The following is a 17,951-nucleotide window of genomic DNA, read 5'->3' on the forward strand; positions in this document are numbered from 1 at the left end:
GATGTACAGCCCGCACATCCCATCCAAACTGAGATGTGATGTGGTCGTGTCAGCTGTTTGTATTGTAATTTGTGCTTTTTTTTTAGTTTAGTTTGTGTTTGTCATCTTCCATTCAGTCGTTTTTTCCTTCACCATCTCCACTGTTCCCCGTTTCTCCAAATTGGGCTCCAGCGCAGGGCGTTAACAGCTGGTTTCAGAGTCTGTGTGTTTCAGGACCACGGAGAGTTCCCTCCCTGCATCCGTCCTTTAAAGGCCGATCAGGAGGTGTCATGTAATCGTCTTTGAACACAGGACTGAGCATCCTTTGTTGTACAGGTGGACCTACCTCAACTTGCCTAAGACAGAGAGTTTAAAGTGGTTAAGGGCCTGAAGAAGATAAAATCATTGGAGCCTAGTTGAACCGCCTATTATTCATACAGTAAAAAAAAAAAACCAGAGCTGGATGTGGGACAATCTAGGGCACATATAGAGAAAGAACAGTAGGGAATGTGACACTTTTTTCCCCACATATGACGCATGAGGTGAGGTAAGTGTGGCAGATGCCTACGTGTGCAGATGGTCCAGTCTGCAAGTCCCTATCCGCCCTGGGCTTGACGTAACGCCCGTATTCAGGCAGAGGCCCCATCGTCCAGATGTGGTCATGTGCTTCACACGACTCCTCAGTACACATCACAAAAGCCCTTTAAAAAACGCCTTTTTATGAACTTGTTCTTTACTGGAGCATGAAATTTTATGATGTAGGCCTCTACACTGAATGGATTTACACTGGCAGCTTAGCTTGTGTTAAAGCCTGTGTTGCAGGATTTTCAAGATTTGAGTTCAATATTTTAAATTAAAATAATAATATTTCAAATGTAAAAGTATTATGAGTTTTTCTTACAGATTTATAGGAAAAACTGCATCTTTTTGTAATAATTTGCATGATGAAAGCAACCATTGAGTGTACAATGATATTCTCCAGTTTGCATTGGAAATCAAACTTGAACCAGTTTATGGCTCAAGGTTTGTTCATTAAAAAATCAAAATAGGTCTTATGTTATATTCAATACATTTAAGTTTCCAGAAAATGTGGGGAGGAAGAGGGATGGCATGTTACCTCTATCACATGAATAGTCCATAATATACACTTCTTTCTAAAAAAGCTTTTATAGCAGCATATAGCCTGAGTTGCAATGTCAATAGAAAGACTTTGTTGTCAATAAAGGCAGAAAAACACACCTCAGCTGATGAGACAGGGTGGAAAGTTGACGTGAAGTACCCAGGTACACGCAGGTCCTTTGTAGCCCTCAGCAACAGCACTTCAGACCTTCAGCAGGTGGTGGCTTTGCAGGCAATTACGGTACAACGTCATGAAAAGGGTGTGGCACAGGACAGAGCAACTCTGAGGATCACGCTGTCTGACAGATGCTGCTACAGTACATTTGGTGTTGTCTACTGTCTTTGTCACACAGTGCGGCTCGTCGTGGTGGTCAGTGGTTGAGGTTACTGAATGTGTCGAACTTCGCGGTTTTCCTGGACGGTGTTTTGAGCAGTAATCGGTAGATCGGGATGCATTTTTCCTTAATGTTAATGTTTGTGTTTTTTGACTTGTGAGACTTTTTAGAGCTTCGACTTATTTACATTGAGACGTGTTAGAGATTTATTGCTGCTACTGGTGGTGCAGAGTTCTAAATTAAACATTGAGGATAGGGGACAAAATGTGGATGCACTAATTTAAAACTTATTTATTCCTGTGAATTGCATCTACTGAACTGACTGAGACCATCTGCAGAAATGATTGATGCAGAAAGTGAAGCAATGGTGAGAACCAATACATACTGAACATCACACTGACCAAAGGAAAGAGAACATCTCGCCCCTTGAAGGACTACTTTAAACCAGCTCACCAATGTGTGGGGACGATCAGGGTCAACATGGAGAATGTGGTATTCCTGACCAACACAGCAATCTTGTCTCTTCAGGTTTATCAGGGATTAGGATCAAGTGAGCATATAGTTAAGGATAAGATGGTGGCCCACCTATGACACCAAAAGAGATGAATTTGCCTGCCATTTGCCTATGAGAAATGGACAAATGTATGGTGATGAGAGGAAAAGGTCTTCACCGTGTTGATATACAGTGACGTCAGGTAAAGGTACAAAATGCTGCTTTATTTAGAGAAATATATAAAATAATTCTTAATTGTATATTAACTTTCTTTCCATAATTCAGGATTTAAATCAGAACCCTTCTTCATTTCTTTATCTTTTACACATCAACATCTCCATATGTTTAGAAATGTGCCAAACTAAATGGACAGATTACAAACATTAGAAGAACAATAATGTGTTTCAATTCATTTGTAAATGTGCTGATAACCAAACTGACAAATCTACGCTCCACTACGTTGAAATGCTGGAAAGTCCTGCAGAAGAACAGAGGCTCCAAAAGCATCTTTTCTATTAAGACAGTCTAGAAATGTTCTGTTAATGAGTTGACACCAGTCAATACCTCCTAAATACAAGGCTTCTTTGGCACATTCAGCACCAACAAGCACACACATGCAATTTACAAATTCACGTCATTCAGCACTGGGAGGTGCAACAGTATACTTTTAATTTCTGTCTTTTTGGTGTTGCATTTGAATTTTTTTTTGCATTTAAAAAGCAGAAACTTTCTGTTACCATACATAGGCGGCACTATCAAGGGCCTTTAATATCTAACTGCCTTCGAAAGCGATCACATGAATCAGATGTGCTTATAACTCTTTTATTTTTCTTCAGGTGCCGAACAAATTGCCAAAACCATCTGGGAGTGAGTTTTTTTGTCCTTTACGGGTCTTTTTGCGGTCTGGGCTTGCTGTTCCTAAGGCAGTAGCCAGGAAGCCCTTACCCCAAAAAGTATCTGCACTGGATTCTGGCGTCTGAACCACATCTTGCCTTTTCTTTCACCTCCATGGAGCAGTGAGTTTGTATTGTCCCTGTGGGTGTATCCGAGTGAGTAAACTACCCATTTGTGGCATACACACAGTACACTGAGGTGGGAGAAGATCAATCGCAATCTGAGTTTGGAAAAGGCTCGGTTAGATAAGTTAGGTGTAGCTCAGTGGTGAAATACAAGAACATGACTTTTAAATTAGAAGCAGTTGTCTTTGTCAGAGCAGAAAAACACAGACAGATCTGATGGAAAGTAGTCTTATTACAGTAAGTCTTCAAAAACTGTAAAGCTACTTCCAGAAATGTAAACACAATACCAAGCAAATCAGAACATGTACAGTGGAAATAAAAAGCAACAACATGGTCTGAATTTCCTGGTTTTCAGCATAAATTTGTCTTAAAACTATGGTGGTAAAATGCAGTCATGAGCTTTCATGTCTTTAATGAACACACCCATTAAAGAATGTGGTGGTGGGAAAAGTAATGGCAAGAGTGTTTTAATAATAGTTGAATCACCTTTGGCAGCAATAACCTCAAGCAAGCACTTCCCGTAGCTGTGGATTAGACCTGCACAATGTTAAGGAGGAAATTTGGACCATTCTTTATTACAGAGCTGCTTCAGCACAGTTACACTCTTAGGACGTCTGGTTCAATAAAGACATGAAACAACATGATTGCTTATGTTTTATCAGCTTACAAATATTGTTTCTGTTGATATTTGTGACTTTGGTAAAGATCAGATGACATTTCATGACCAATTTATGCTGAAAACCAGGACATGGACATTTCTTTTTCATCATGACTGTATATTTATTGCTGTACACAGCGTCAATAAGCTACAAAACATGACATACTGTGGTCATTTTTACACTTGTGGATGTTGTGTTGGACATTCTCACTGATTTTGCCTTATACCTGATACCAGTGTGAGTGTGTCTTCTGCTTTTCACTCCCCAGATGTCACTGGGTTCGGTGCTCTAAATTAATCACTATATGTATGTAATACATAGCCTAATATAATGCTACTGTTTATAACATATTTTCTAGATTTCAAATACAAATACAAGTCATGTATGATATATATTTTATGAAGTGCTTAAAAAGACATAATTACCAGTGGACCGTAATCACCGGGGCACACGTTTAAATTTGATCTAGAAACAAGATTAAAAGGATGGACACAGTGAACAAATGAGCTAAGGGAAACTGAACGTGTAGCTTTGAGCCTCTGACGTATTATGTGTTACATAAATGTGATTATTTATCCAAACCCATGAGCCTTCACAGTGTGTGTGTGTGTGTGTGTGTGTGTGTGTGTCTGTGTGTGTGTTTTTTTTTCACTTTTTTATGTCAAAACCAGAGGCGGTATTGCATCAAAAATTCGGTGAGTATTTACATTCATGTGTATGTACAGTACTGTGCATACAGCACACAAAGATAATATTTGCATGATACTGATTAATCACGTTACATGAGATTATGCAGATATTTAGTGGTTGGTTTCCGTCATAATGACAATGATTATCTATATCAATCTACATATCTATATTCTTCTCACACTTCCTCTATGACTCCCTGTCTGGTTTTATATTATTACTTATTATAAGTGCTTATTGTGAGTTGGGTATTTCTTTTTAAGGGTAATGCCTTTTTAAATAAAGCTTGGATAAAATGCAGTTAACATATTGGTCTTTAGTGCTGTCTTTAAAGTATGTTATAAGCAATATAAACCTTTATTTCGATTGATTGCAATGTTTTAGTATTTTCTCTGTTACACTACTAAGTGTATTTTTAAATTTAAAAAAATGCTGATTGTTCAGTGGGTTTAACAGAAGTCTAGTTATTAAAATATTAAGTACAATTATACTACAGCTACTGCTGATCAAGTGTAAAATCACTTTTTGTGTTTAAAGGTAAAATGGATCGTACAGTCCCACAACAGCACCAACTAATCCCAAACTAATTCATTGACTCTTCTTGCCTCGTGGGTGGCTGCAGTGTCACACAGACTGATATTAGTGACATGTTTTCTGGTAGACCAGGCCTAGGCGCCCATTAATTGACCTAACAAATGTCTGACTGACCTTCAGTTTGGAGCAAGAGATTCCCAGTTAAATTACGAACCACAATTTGTGTGTCACACATCGCCCTGGGAAATAGGGCAATGCCAGATCCATGTCATCAGATAAGGACGTGGGCTGGTGGATGCACTTTTGCTCCTCTTGTACTTGTAATGGAGTAAATTAAATTTGGTCACCACAGGCAAAAGACGAAGAAAGAAGATTTTGGCCTTATATTACTGTACAAATTCTATTTTCTATGTGTGGCTTGTTTGAAAATACATTTAAATACTTGGATAAAGGAGTAAAGTTGGGTGCTTTTCTCCACAAGGGTGAAATTTCACTTTTCTCTTTAAAAAAGACTTTTGCTGATGAATATGCAATATAAAAGTGACGTATATGCATTTAGATTTTGACTGCACAACTAACAGACCAGATGACTATACTACAGAATACGACTATAGAAGAGGAAAGGTTGCTAGAAATGGTAAAGTAGAATAAATCTAAACAAAGCATGATAAACCTCTGGGATAGACCACATGAAACTACTAAAGATCCAGTTTGATTGAATTTAAGATGCATAATTCAAGATCTAAACTGATGATTGATCTAAATTGATGATGATCTCTAGGATGCTGCATTTCCCAGGAGATTATTTTAAGCTTGCATTAACAAGAAATGTATAACAAAGGAGGGCTGTCATATACTGTTGAGACATACTTAAAAGAAATGGAAAAAATGTTCCTCAGTTAATTCTCCGGGAGAGTATAGCCCTCCAGAGGAGGTTTTGTGAACTGCAATAGGAGCAGCCCCACCAAAAAAGATGGTTTGAAAAAGAACCAAATTCAAAAAGTGTTCCTGTAAAGTTTTAACTGGTTCCACCTGAAAACTGAATGCTTCATAGTTAAATTGCCAAATTCATACTGGAAGTCTCCTCCTCAGGATGTATTCACACCAAATTACGGTAAAAAGTGGTAAACATGAATATGTCAAGACCTATTTTTGGTGTAATACAATATGCTGCATGAGGAACAGTTTGCCATTCTTGGCTTTCATGCTTCCAAAGATCTGCTCTGTTTTTGGTTCTCAGTCTTGGTGTTTTTGCGAAGCACTGCCAGGTATTCAATGATGTGAATAAATTTAATTGCCCAAAATCTGGTTATAAAGGAGATCTGATGTGACGTGAAACCTTGTTCCAGTCATTCGTGTTAGGAGTAGGACATCTGGCAATGTTATTATGTTTTTATTCAGACCACTGGAGTTGACGGAAAAAAAGAAATCATGCATCCAAATTCTTGTCATGATTTAAAAGAGCTGCTCTGTGAGCTCTGTTTTAAATATAAAAGAAGGACTGAGCTAATGCTAACTAGTCAAACATTTGCTGTGATATAAAGTCATTTAGACAAGGACCTTATAAAACTGTAAACTATACACAAAATTATATAGAAATTCCAATAACCCTACTTTAGCAGCACAAGGCGACAGTGGAGAGGAAGAAACCTCCAGCAGAACCAGGCCCAGGGTGGGCGGACATCTGCCTCGACCGGTTGGGATGAATGGACAGAAACAACAAAAAAACAACAACAGTGTACTAAGGTATAGCTATGAATGAAGCGCTACGTTTGTTAATGGAAAACAAGGTGGATGGTGGACACTCCAGAAACCTGAGTTTGATTTAGGATTCCAGTGTATGGTTGGGTTAAAAAAAAATAAAAGAGAGTCACTTTGATTAGTGAACAATTCTCTGAACTAAACCTAGTGCTGCGAATGACTGAATCCAACCATGAAAAAAACAAAACAAGATATGATAGTTTGGATGTTTTGTCATCCAAAACACGTTGCCTGTGTACATTTAATCAATATGTTATGTATCAGTGTTTTTGCAAATTGTCAAGTTAATAGCAAACATGACATATGATCAGTGTGTTAACTGAAAACAACAACAACAAAACAAAAAAAACTTTGTGATTTCAGTTTAGTTTAGAAACTTAATTTCTAAGAGACTCGGTATAGCACGTCTTGCAGCAAAATATACAATACCATGTTTTGGGACGCCAAAATCGGGAATCATCCCTCAGGGAGTATGGTTGTGTGCGCACAAATTGAGTGGCAGTCAGTGCAGTAGTTTTTAAGATGGTCCACTGTGAATGAAAATGTTGGAGCGACAGTGCCATTCTTAGCGCCATGCCTACAAACAGGTGAGTAAAATGATTTTGGTTTGAAATCAGATGAAAAAAGTAATTCATGAAAACTGCTGTCAGTTTGAGGATGGCTCTGAGTCATAACACAGGATGTATTTTATTTGGACAGATTACAAGGAAAACGTTTTTTTGATATAGATGTCTGAGCCTTCAAATTTCAAGCCCACTGTTCTCATTCCTTAGTCATGTGCAATAACCACAGCTATCTCTACAAAAACAGTCATCGCTCACAGTCTCCTTCCTAGAATGGTGAAAAATGTTTTAACATTAAGGGGGTGGTGAGTTGGGGATGAAAAAAAAAGGGATCAAACTGATTGTCCATGAGCTATGTTGGCTTACTGGAACTGAGCAAAGCAGGTTTTCCAATAAACCAACCCTCCCTAGTTACCATGTTTGACTTCCTGTATTATCTGTTTCAGAAACTAAATATTTCCATCTCCATCACGTTGTTTCTCCAACATAAATGAGCAATGTCAGCAGTAGGCCCTATTGGATGGACAAAGTAGTTTGGGCAGGTTACCGTGTATTCTTTCCTCTCACACCACAACTTTAATTAAAGCTCTAGGAATCTTGTGCCACCAGGTCGCTGCCCACAGAACTAGTTCTCAATTAGTGGAGACAGAAAACAGTCCAAGAGAAATGAATATGTGAGAAGAACAAATAAGAATTAGTTGGTTCACTGACAATCAAATGTGACTCATTCAGTACCCTGTCCGCACAGGAATTATGCTGACTTGACATAATTTGCTTGAAGGTGATAATTCTTAACAACCTGATTCCTACTTATTGAAGTCACTTATGTCAGCAAGGTCAAACTAACAAATAGTTTTTCTATGTCTGCTGAAAATGAACCACACATTTCACATTTTCATGCAGGGAGAATTAATTCAGACCTTATTTAAAATTTTCACTGGCCCTGGAAATAGTGTATGATGACACCGAAGGGACCTTAAGTGGTATCTATAACCTGTGCTCACAAGGAATCTTCAGAGCCTTGGTTCAACAACAGGACTCTGCTTGGATGTTGAAGACTAATACTCTCAGTCTTCCCTTGGGACTTGTTCGCGATCCAAACACATGCAGGTCAGTCATGGAAGCTTGAGTGCATTAAAAGCAGGCTCCAGGCTGAATGCTTTTTCTGACATGGAGGCAGTGCACGGCAGAAGCATGATGCAACAACTTTCCTTTAGGTTTCAGCTTGTGCCGTTTGAGCCAGCAGTATAATAACAACAGAGAAAGAAAAGTAATAAAATAAAATCACAACATTACGATGCTTCCTTCTCCACATTCAGACTGTGGTAGACACTTGGCATAGGATTCAAAGGCTGTGAATTTGGCATTTTACTTTTTTAATAAATAATAATATACAGTTTCTTTTCTTTTAAAAGCATCAGCATCTGCCCCAGTCTGCCTGAACCACTTCTTTAACACACATCCTTGTGCTCTGTTAATAGGCTAATGGCACATTAGCTATACTAAAATACTTTAAGCTATACTTTTAAACTTTAAAAACTGATTAAGTAGCTAAAGTACAGTTTTGAGACACCTGCAGCATGCAGAAAAACTGAGAATTCAGGCATTATAGTAATTACATACATCCAACATCATAAATTAGAGTTAGAGAATGAGACAGGCTCTATGTTTACACAAACACACACAATTTGAGAGCTCCACGGAGTCATATCCTAAAAATAAAACCAATGCAAAGACACGTGTTGAAAAACAAAACACGGATGACTGTTTAAGATTATAGGCAGTGAGATGATGACTCACACACTGAATGGGCATATTCCAGTTACTTGTGCAATAGGATAATGCATTTGTATATATGCAATTTGTCATAAAATATGATTTGACCTTCATCTAAGTTGAGAGTATTAATATAATACAATGTGCCTAAAATAATAAAACAAAAGAATTCTGATCTTTAATGTCATGATTGAGAACAACCATAAATGACCACAAAAAGCACTGGCCAGCTTGTAGTGACTGGGGGGAAGGTGAATTCCCAAGTGTATCAAAAAATTCCTTAGAATAATATGAGAATGTTTGTACATCAGCTGAAGAACAAGTTGGGTGATGCAACAGGAAAATTACCCAAAACACACAGCAGAGTGGCTTAAGTCAAACAAAATCCATCTTTTGGAGTGGCCAAGTCAGAGTCCAGACCTCAACCCTAAAGAAATACTATGGAACCACTTGAAGAGAGCCACACATACTACGTCAATTTAACAACAATTTAATCAAATTCTCACAGCTACAGGAAGTGCCTGGTTGATGTTATTGCTGCCAAATGAGGGGGTCAACCAGTTGTTAATTCCAAGGGTTCACTTACTTTTTACACTATCACTATGAGGATTTTATAATTGTTCTCAATAAAGTTATTATTTTATCCAGATTATATGTTTAATGCTCCTGAGATGAAGATCAGATCAAATTTAGTGACAGATTTATTCAGAAAACCATGAAATTCACATACTTTTTCTTGCCACTGTATAAAACAGAATTCACATACTCCCATATATACTTCATCATAGTTTTTTACTGCACTTTATCACCTGCTTCTTTATTTGTTTGATGGGTATTATTGGTGGGTATACAATATTGTGTGCACTGCATTGTTTCAGCTCAAGCTACAGGTAACCTGCTACTTCTTGTCTTTCTATTATCTATCTACGTAAAAGTAAAGACTGTAGCATCAAAAACAGACTTGCATCAGAAGACATGCATGTCAATACACAACAGTTAAATAAAGCTATGGACACGAGGCGTGCAGGAGTTCCAACTGGCTGAGTCAGAAGGATGTAATCTATCTTTTTAATGACATTTAGCATGAATCTTCAGCATAATCCAAAATTGTTGAGGAGCTAACCTGGGGTCAAGTTCAGGGTTAATTCAGGTTTCGGGGAAGGGAGGGGAGGGGATTGGACCCTGGCAACACTCCAGGTCAAAGCAGACTATTTAAATGGGGGAAACATTTAAAGAGGGATGTGTCATAGCTCTCATTCAGCTCTACACCAGTGCAGCCACCAGCCAATAAAATCCAGGTAAGAATATTACATATGATTTTACAGTAAAGGAAAGAGAAATAATACAAGTGATGGAAGAGTAAGTCAAAATATAAATATAATATATATATAATATATGTAAATGACTTTTTTCCTCTTATATAATAATTGACTTTATTTTCTTTTATTGTAGCATGCACCTTCTTCTGGCCCTCTTCTATGTTTTTGTTGTGGCAGCTCCTGAATACGCATGTCTTCCTCCAAAGGGAGACTCCATCAGAAATACCATGCATAGCATAATAAACATTGCTCAGACAACCCTCGTCCACATTAAGAAGTTAAGGACAAAGGTAAGCACATTGAATAATGCAAGTGAGTTCTCAGTACAATCCAATCTGTGTGTTTTAAGGAGAGCGTGGGATGGGTATCCTTTTCTGGCTTGTTATCAGAAAAGGGCATCACTTAATTCCTTTTTTTCACCACTAATTTAAAAGAACAAGATTAACTTTAGGCTAAATTTTCAATGAAAGTGCATTTCAAAGTGAAGACATAATTGAGTTTATATCCTCCCACTCAACATTCATATACGCATCCTACTTTTTCTTGCCAGTTGCCAGAAGCTCCACAGATAGAAGTCACTCCTCCTTCAATTGAGGGGCTGACTAGTATCATCAGTTACCTTGGACTTTTGGATAATGAACTACAGAGCCCTTCAGCTGAACTCCTCAGCCAGATCCAGGCTGACGTCTCCAGTCTGGATGGAAGAGTGCGCTCACTGGCTCAGACAGTGGAGTGTCCCACTCAGGCCAAAACCAGAGGAGGGATCAGTGACTGTTTGTTCCCGGAAAGCTGTCTTTACCTAACCCTGACGAAGGTGCAACGCTATCTGGAAAAGTTTCTTCTCAACAAGGACAAACTCAAGGTCTGCTGAGAAAAAAGAGATCCAAAGGATCTGTAGACAAATATATATCATTTGTATATAAATAGCATTTAAATAGATTTTACTATTTTAAAAAGCTGAAGAGATAAAGTCCAATAAGGTTTACAAAGTAAAATATGTTTTGTGTGTTGGTATAAGCTCTCTTCTATGCAAGTCAAACTATTGTGGCACCTTGACACCCAGGTACCAGGGTTGTGTTTAGGAATGACAATCATTTAAAATCAATCTAAGATCGTTTGTCTTCTTTGTTTTTATATTTTGCACTTAAATGGTGATAATATCCAACCATTGTATTCTAAAGTTTGATGCCTAAATGTCCTTTTAAATGTAAGTGGGATTATTATTTTGATTATTTATTTTGTAGATTAAACTATTTTGTATTATTCTTCATGAAGTTGCTTGGATGTGCTGTCTTTTTTAATCCTTTATACATTATACCATTTTTCCTTTAGTGAGCAATAGATAAAAATATATATACATGTATTATATGTATACGTGTATACTTTTCTGGACAGCATTTAATGATAGCGACATCTCCCATAGCTCTCATTACACTAGGAAGAGATAATTCTACTATGAGGTCAACCTTTGAATCCACACCCATTTGAGCAAAACACAAGAATCTGTCAGTGAAGAATGAACACACTATTATACAAAGATCCTCCAGCAGAGCGGCCTGATAATGCATATACTAGTTGTAAAGCATTACACAGCAGTGAATGCCTCATTCCTCACATGTAAGGAAGACAGAGGGGAGTCCTGTAAGGAGCAGGGGGGGGGGCTCAAAGTTACATATCCATGCACACTCAGGCAAAGAGAGTTCACGCATGAGCCTTTTGTAATATAATTATTCTATATGGTAATTTACATTAAAATATACACTTAGAAAAAGCATCTGGTAGAGAGATGTAGCTTTTTCAAACCACTTGAGAGAAATGTAAGATTCATTGCATGTATGTAGAAGGGTAGAGCTTCATTTTACAAATTTTACATATAATATATATAAGATTGTGATTGTATTAATTGTAATAATAATTAATACACTAATTCTCATAGTGAATTTAATAATAAGTTGTAATAAGTATTAGTAATAAGTTGTTTGCATGCATGCAGTAAGATTGTTTTTTCTAAAATCTTAATTTCACTCAGGAACTAAAGGGATTTCATAACGGAGTCCTTACATCCAGCCTCCGCTGGGCAGACCTGTGGTTTCTCAACCAGGTTCTCCGTTTCTCCTCCTAAATCTCTTTAGCTGGCGTTAGCTTTTTCCTCTCATGAGTCATTTCTACTGTATCTTTTTGATTAATTGAACCCCACAATGTGATCATAGCTATGTCCTAGTAGAAACTGTTGTTGCTGTAAATCTATTCTACTTGCAGTAGAGTCATGTGCTCTTCCTACCTGACCAACCTAAATGAATAATAACACAATGCAGAGTGAATATTTGTAACAATGCAATTTATATTTGACTTTTTTTTATCTTAAACACTTAAATTTCATTGTGCAAAAACCAGACCTCTGGTATTAAGTTTAACAGTTCCTTTAACAGACAGTTCTTGTGCAAAACAAGCACCCCATGATGTGAGCCCCACGGTAACACAATAAATAGCGATCACTTAAAATGAAACCTTGGTTAAAATCAGGCCGCCAGAGTCAAATAACTTAGAATGCTGCAAGATATAAGTAGTTAAAGTGCCTAATCTGTCCTTTTCACAGCTTACATTTTTGCTTTTAAGGAGGAACTGTGCAGCAACTTCAAGTATTTTTCCAGCGAAGACCGATAATCTTCTGGGTGGCACCGCATGTGAGCTGCATGTATAGACTCCTTCCACTTCCTGCTCTCCACAGACATGCCCCTTTTCCTCCAGAGGTGAATCACGTTTTCCAGGGTGTCTGGATTGCACATGGCATCGTTTTCACTGTAGAAGAACAGCGCTGGTGCCGTGATTGGGCTGTTGTGGAAAACCTGGATACTGCTGTTATACAAGTCTGCTGTGTGGGTTTTGAAGAGCCAGAAGTAAAGCAAGGCCATGTTCTTAACAAAGCCCTCGAAACGTGGCACCAGAGTCCTGCCAAGACCTGAGGTGGTGAATAATTAAGAGGGTTAATATTTTATTATTAACCACAAAAGTTAATATTTAAAGGTTTTGACTTTATTCTGTTCTAGTTCCAACTTGCTGCTTTTTAATTAAAATAAATCAACCAACAATAAACATTGTCCTAACGCAGGTTAGAAGCACGCTGCCACAAACTGTTCTGAAGAACTGGAGCAGTACGGTAGGTCAGCTGCCTTATGAATTATTTAAAGAAACACAAAAGTAACCTGAGCCCCACAGGGACTGTGAATCTCTAACTCACCTATCGCCATGTGCTCCAGCGTGCCAACCACCAGGCTGTCATAAATGTGCCCTATCACCCTCGTGGCCAGGCCTGCGTGTTTTTCCGGTCTCTGGCTGATGTGGGTGAGTAGCTGGGTGAAAGTGTAGCCACCAATCGAGGAGGCATGGACCAGCACTTGCCTCCCTGAGAACTGAGGCTCCTCCAGAACCTTCAAGACCTCTAAACCATGGTCGAGCCCCCAGCGAGGCCACAGGAAGTGCATTACACTGCTCTGGACCAGGAGAACATCCATACCCTGATCCAGGTAGAGGTCCCTGTACTTGGCCACAGCTCCTGGCTGAGCACCGAGCCAGGAGAAGAAAATAAGAAGAGGACGGGAAGTGGGGACAGAATCTGATTGGTCCTGGGAGGAGGGTGGTGCAGGTGAAGGCTCTGCAGAGGAGGATGTGATGGGGCAAAGAGCAGTGGAGGTTTGAGAGTCTGTGGTAGGACATAGTGTGTGGTCTCCTGCTCCTGGGAGCAGAGCCTGATAATAAGTCATGCTGTTTCTAATCTTCCTCACTGTGAACCTCCCTCCTCTGACTTGTTCCGACATGGTCTTATCAGTTCTGAAGAAACTGGAACAAATAAACCAAAATCAGATTCCCACACTCATATCATCATATTATTCATGTATTACCAGGATTATTTCATATGTTTTAACCTTCATATTGCTGTATATCCTATGTGTGTGTGTGTGTGTGTGTGTGTTGCCACAGATCAGATCACACGCACCTTCCCAAAAAGCAGATTTCCCATTTTATTCCGCTGTCCTCCTGCTACACGGTCTGCTCACTGTAGTCTCGGATAATGTCGGCTATGGGATGGTGCAGATTAAGAGGTGCCTGCCTTTGTCCTGCTGGCTCCGCTTTCGCCACGCTCCCGCATGTGTCCGTGAACGCGCATTTTGCCCATGCGGCTGTTGCGACGCTCGCCCCCGTCAAAGTACCCACTGTCGGAAATATGTGGTTTTATTTCACAATAAGAATATAAATTAAAAAACACGAAGAATAAAGTATGAGACATCTTAGACAGAGCTTCTCTCAGATATTTCATTTGCAGATTAAACGACACAGTGAACACGAGAAAGTCAGCACTGCATCTAATCTGGGAAACATTAGGTCAGTGAGATGTTAGTTCTGACCTACTAATCAAAGAACTGCAAGATATGTTAGATCCACAAGATGGAGCCAGATACTAGTCCAACCATGTGAGGAACAGACTACAGCTACACAAGAATCGCTTTGGCTTGAAAACTTTATAGCCTAATGATAATAATAATAATAATAATAATAATAATAATAATAATAATAATAATAATAATAATAATATCCCATGCAAATATTATCAACAAAATGTACTTAAAGTAGGTAAAAAGTCTTACTACACAGCCAAAGTTACCTCAGTAAGTGTTACCTTAATACTATGAGTCAGAATCTTAATATTAATCGTACTATTATTATTACAGCACAGACCCAGACAGGTGACTTTAAATTTGACTGGCTGTCCCACTTGTGATCAGATCTTTCCGTTGGTTCACATACAGGCAGCAGAGGCAGTTTTAGGTCATCACGTTCGTATTCTTACAACATAACAAAACATAATGAGTGACTTCATTTCTCTGGTTTGCCCTTTTTAAATGTTTTATTTTGTGTAAAACTGAAAATAGAGCCTGTGAGTTTCTTTGCCGCTCTCAGCTTGATCACTTTCAAACTCATTCAGGCATAAAGATGTTTGAGTCCCATGTTTGAGTGTGTGGCCCTCAACACTAGCTGCCCCTCTTTACACTACACCACTTACTCCCTCTTACATCATTCTCCTAAACCACCCCCCATCCCTGCTGGTTTTCTATGCATTCCCCTCATTAAAACTCGCCCTCCCAGGAAAAGAAAGCCTCCATCCTTCTCTCCTGACCCTCCCTCCAAAGTTGCAGGACCCTCTCGCCCTTTTTCCCCTCTCAGCACCTCAGACCACCCCCTGTTGCTGCAGCATAAACTCTAAGCCTTTCCTTTTTGCATTGTTTCGCCATAGCTGCTATTGTCTAAGCAAAGAGACAAGGTTGAGAGGGAGGGGAAGAAAAAATGGGGAGAGAGGGGAGAATGGGCCCTCTCTGTTCTCTGGGTAGGAGGGGTCCACCCACTTCAGGGTGTGGAAATTCCGGTGCAGCTTCCTTCCTTCAGCTTTCTCTCTCTCAGAGTCTGTCTTTTTAACTTCTCTCAGTCATCTTGGTCTCATGGGTCATGAAAACACTGGGGGATTTACATTTTATACTATATTTTGGTTTTAAATGTTATTTAAATATTCCAAATTAAACCATTTAAAATGCAAATATTGGTGTTTTTTTTACGTTATGAGCGAGAGTGCACATCTACAGACGTGTAAATGTGCAGTTTTATGTCACTGATGGTTTGAAGGCGTAACAAATCACAATGAGCCAGTCTGTGTCTGTTTTTCATCTGCTCCTCAGCTGTATTTGCATCTGAAATTCAATATAAAAGGCATGACTCCATTATGTTTGGATTAAGCCTAAATAGTGGAATCCAATAAATGTTTGGCTCATCTGGAAAATGGAAACTGTATCGAAGCGAAACAGTGAAATAAAAGATGCCACAACACTCTGCAGGGTTAAGGTGAACGACACATTGATAATTATTTGTGTGCTCGGTACTGCTTTTACGACTGTAGATGCTTCTTAATGTAACGGTACTAATCACAGTTTTCATATTTATACAATATTCATTTTCTTATTGTTAAGGCTCTTATAACACTGGATATGTTCACTTATGATTTCATTATCTTTAAGCCACTTCTCCGACCCATCTCCTTCTATCCAGTATATCCTTCATCCTTCTCCATGTTACAACTGTGCATGGTTAGAGGCTGTTATTTGTCGTCTGAAGGAGGAGCTTTTTTAAAAAAATACCATCAATCGTCCTTATCAGCACAGAAACTGCATTGAATTTCTAGTAGGTGCTCGGAGCAGATGTATGAACATGCAGTCATTGTTTACAGATGACTTGCCACATCTCCCTGAACCTGAGCATCTGCACCAAAATCCGATTTGAAACTTCGGTCAATTTGCATTTTAATCCATCAGTATGAGGAATTCCTGTTTCTGGCTTATCTACATGCATCAGGCATCAGGCAACAGCAGGTGACCAGAGTAATAGTCTTTCTGTGTATGTCTCAAGCAAATGCATGTGATTTATCCACCAAGGTCAAATCTGATCCTCATCTAATCAGCCAGATCAAATCTGCACGTTAGACACACAACACACACACACATCTCTTTGAACTTTCAATAACATATGGAAGCTGCTTGTCATTTTTGCACGACACTCGGACGTTATGTTTCACCTTAAGACTAACCAAATCAAGTCCCCCCTCTAGTCCTTCATGGATTTTTTAAAGGTCATATTTACACCATGGCTGCTAGTAATGAATGAAGTTTAACACATAGTTAACACATGAGTCAGTGAGTAAGGGTCATGTCCATAAATATTAAGGTACGGTGACACACATTCATGCAACTATGTTCTGCAGGGAGATACATTTCTGTAATAAAAAACAAAATCTATTTTAGATAAAGAATTGCTATGAGAAGATTAAATCTTTTTTGTGGCTAAAGTTTATGAGAGACATGGGGTCTTGACTTTGTTGGCACTATAAAAAGACAGTGAAAGAACCCTGGGCAGGGTCCATGTAGATGACAGGGCCAATAATCTATTGATAGAGTCCATTGTTTTGTTTTCTATTTTTTTCTTTTTCAAAGAAACTTTCTTTAGGTTTCACAATCTGCCATTGTCTGGAACTTTCCCCTGGCTCCAGCACATGGAAGTTGTGCTGGAGCCAGGGGACTTTACTAGTACAAGCAGAGGCCGTCATCTCACACACACACACAGAGGGGGCACTGATCTGCTTTTCAGTGTCTTCAAGGTGCCAGCCTGACTTGGGAAAGCAGGAATAGTTTTCTCTGATAACACAATGATGATACAGGAATATGTGGAAAAGTGCATGACGTGGTCCACAGAGGTTATCTTAAATTAGAAGCGGAAGACAGAATAGAGCTGCTTTGATGAGTTGGAGATGAAGGTGAATAACTACAAAACAGGGGACAAGGCTGAGATACTGGAAATGGAAATGTTATGAAAATGCAACTAACTGATTGATGATATACATATATATATCTTTAGACAATGAATTCAATTATTCCACATATAAACATGACAATACATAAATAGGAGCAGCCGTCATGTGGCCCAGCTGTTTACGAACAGCGAGAAAACGGGTCTTTTATCTTATGGAGGTGAAAGTAAAGGTGGTAAGAATAGCGTGCAGACTCAAGGTCATGTAGCTTGTGTTACTAAGGTGATTTTGCCGGCACCGGCGGGGCTAAGCTGAGCTGGGGAGGGGGCTTCATCACGACAAGGACCGCTGAGCCGCCGTTC

General features: G+C 38.9%; 2 protein-coding genes across 2 annotated transcripts; one reads left to right on the forward strand and one right to left on the reverse strand.

Annotated features, from left to right (window-relative positions):
• Positions 1 to 10,192: 10,192 nt before the first annotated feature.
• lepb (leptin b) lies at positions 10,193 to 11,115 on the forward strand. The gene is made up of 3 exons (XM_026363844.1): positions 10,193 to 10,223; positions 10,378 to 10,534; positions 10,795 to 11,115. Exons 2-3 carry the CDS (start codon positions 10,379 to 10,381, stop codon positions 11,113 to 11,115), a joined length of 477 nt encoding a protein of 158 aa, XP_026219629.1. The 5' UTR covers positions 10,193 to 10,223; position 10,378.
• A 1,551-nt stretch (positions 11,116 to 12,666) lies between these two features.
• On the reverse strand, positions 12,667 to 14,433 carry LOC113164260. The gene is made up of 3 exons (XM_026363476.1): positions 14,239 to 14,433; positions 13,483 to 14,081; positions 12,667 to 13,203 (listed from the first exon to the last, which is right to left on the reverse strand). Exons 2-3 carry the CDS (start codon positions 14,057 to 14,059, stop codon positions 12,842 to 12,844), a joined length of 939 nt encoding a protein of 312 aa, XP_026219261.1. The 5' UTR covers positions 14,060 to 14,081; positions 14,239 to 14,433; the 3' UTR covers positions 12,667 to 12,841.
• Positions 14,434 to 17,951: the final 3,518 nt, after the last annotated feature.

Source organism: Anabas testudineus, chromosome 23 (genome assembly GCF_900324465.2).
Source record: "Anabas testudineus chromosome 23, fAnaTes1.2, whole genome shotgun sequence".
Lineage (NCBI taxonomy): Eukaryota > Metazoa > Chordata > Actinopteri > Anabantiformes > Anabantidae > Anabas > Anabas testudineus.

Bases quoted from the DNA above. Each gene is read 5' to 3' on its own strand.
- lepb (XM_026363844.1), top strand. From the start codon at position 10,379: ATGCACCTTCTTCTGGCCCTCTTCTATGTTTTTGTTGTGGCAGCTCCT. The intron at 10,535-10,794 runs GTAAGCACATTG...TTTTCTTGCCAG, and splicing joins TTAAGAAGTTAAGGACAAAG to TTGCCAGAAGCTCCACAGAT.
- LOC113164260 (XM_026363476.1), bottom strand. From the start codon at position 14,059: ATGTCGGAACAAGTCAGAGGAGGGAGGTTCACAGTGAGGAAGATTAGA. The intron at 13,204-13,482 runs GTGAGTTAGAGA...TCACCACCTCAG, and splicing joins GCTGGAGCACATGGCGATAG to GTCTTGGCAGGACTCTGGTG.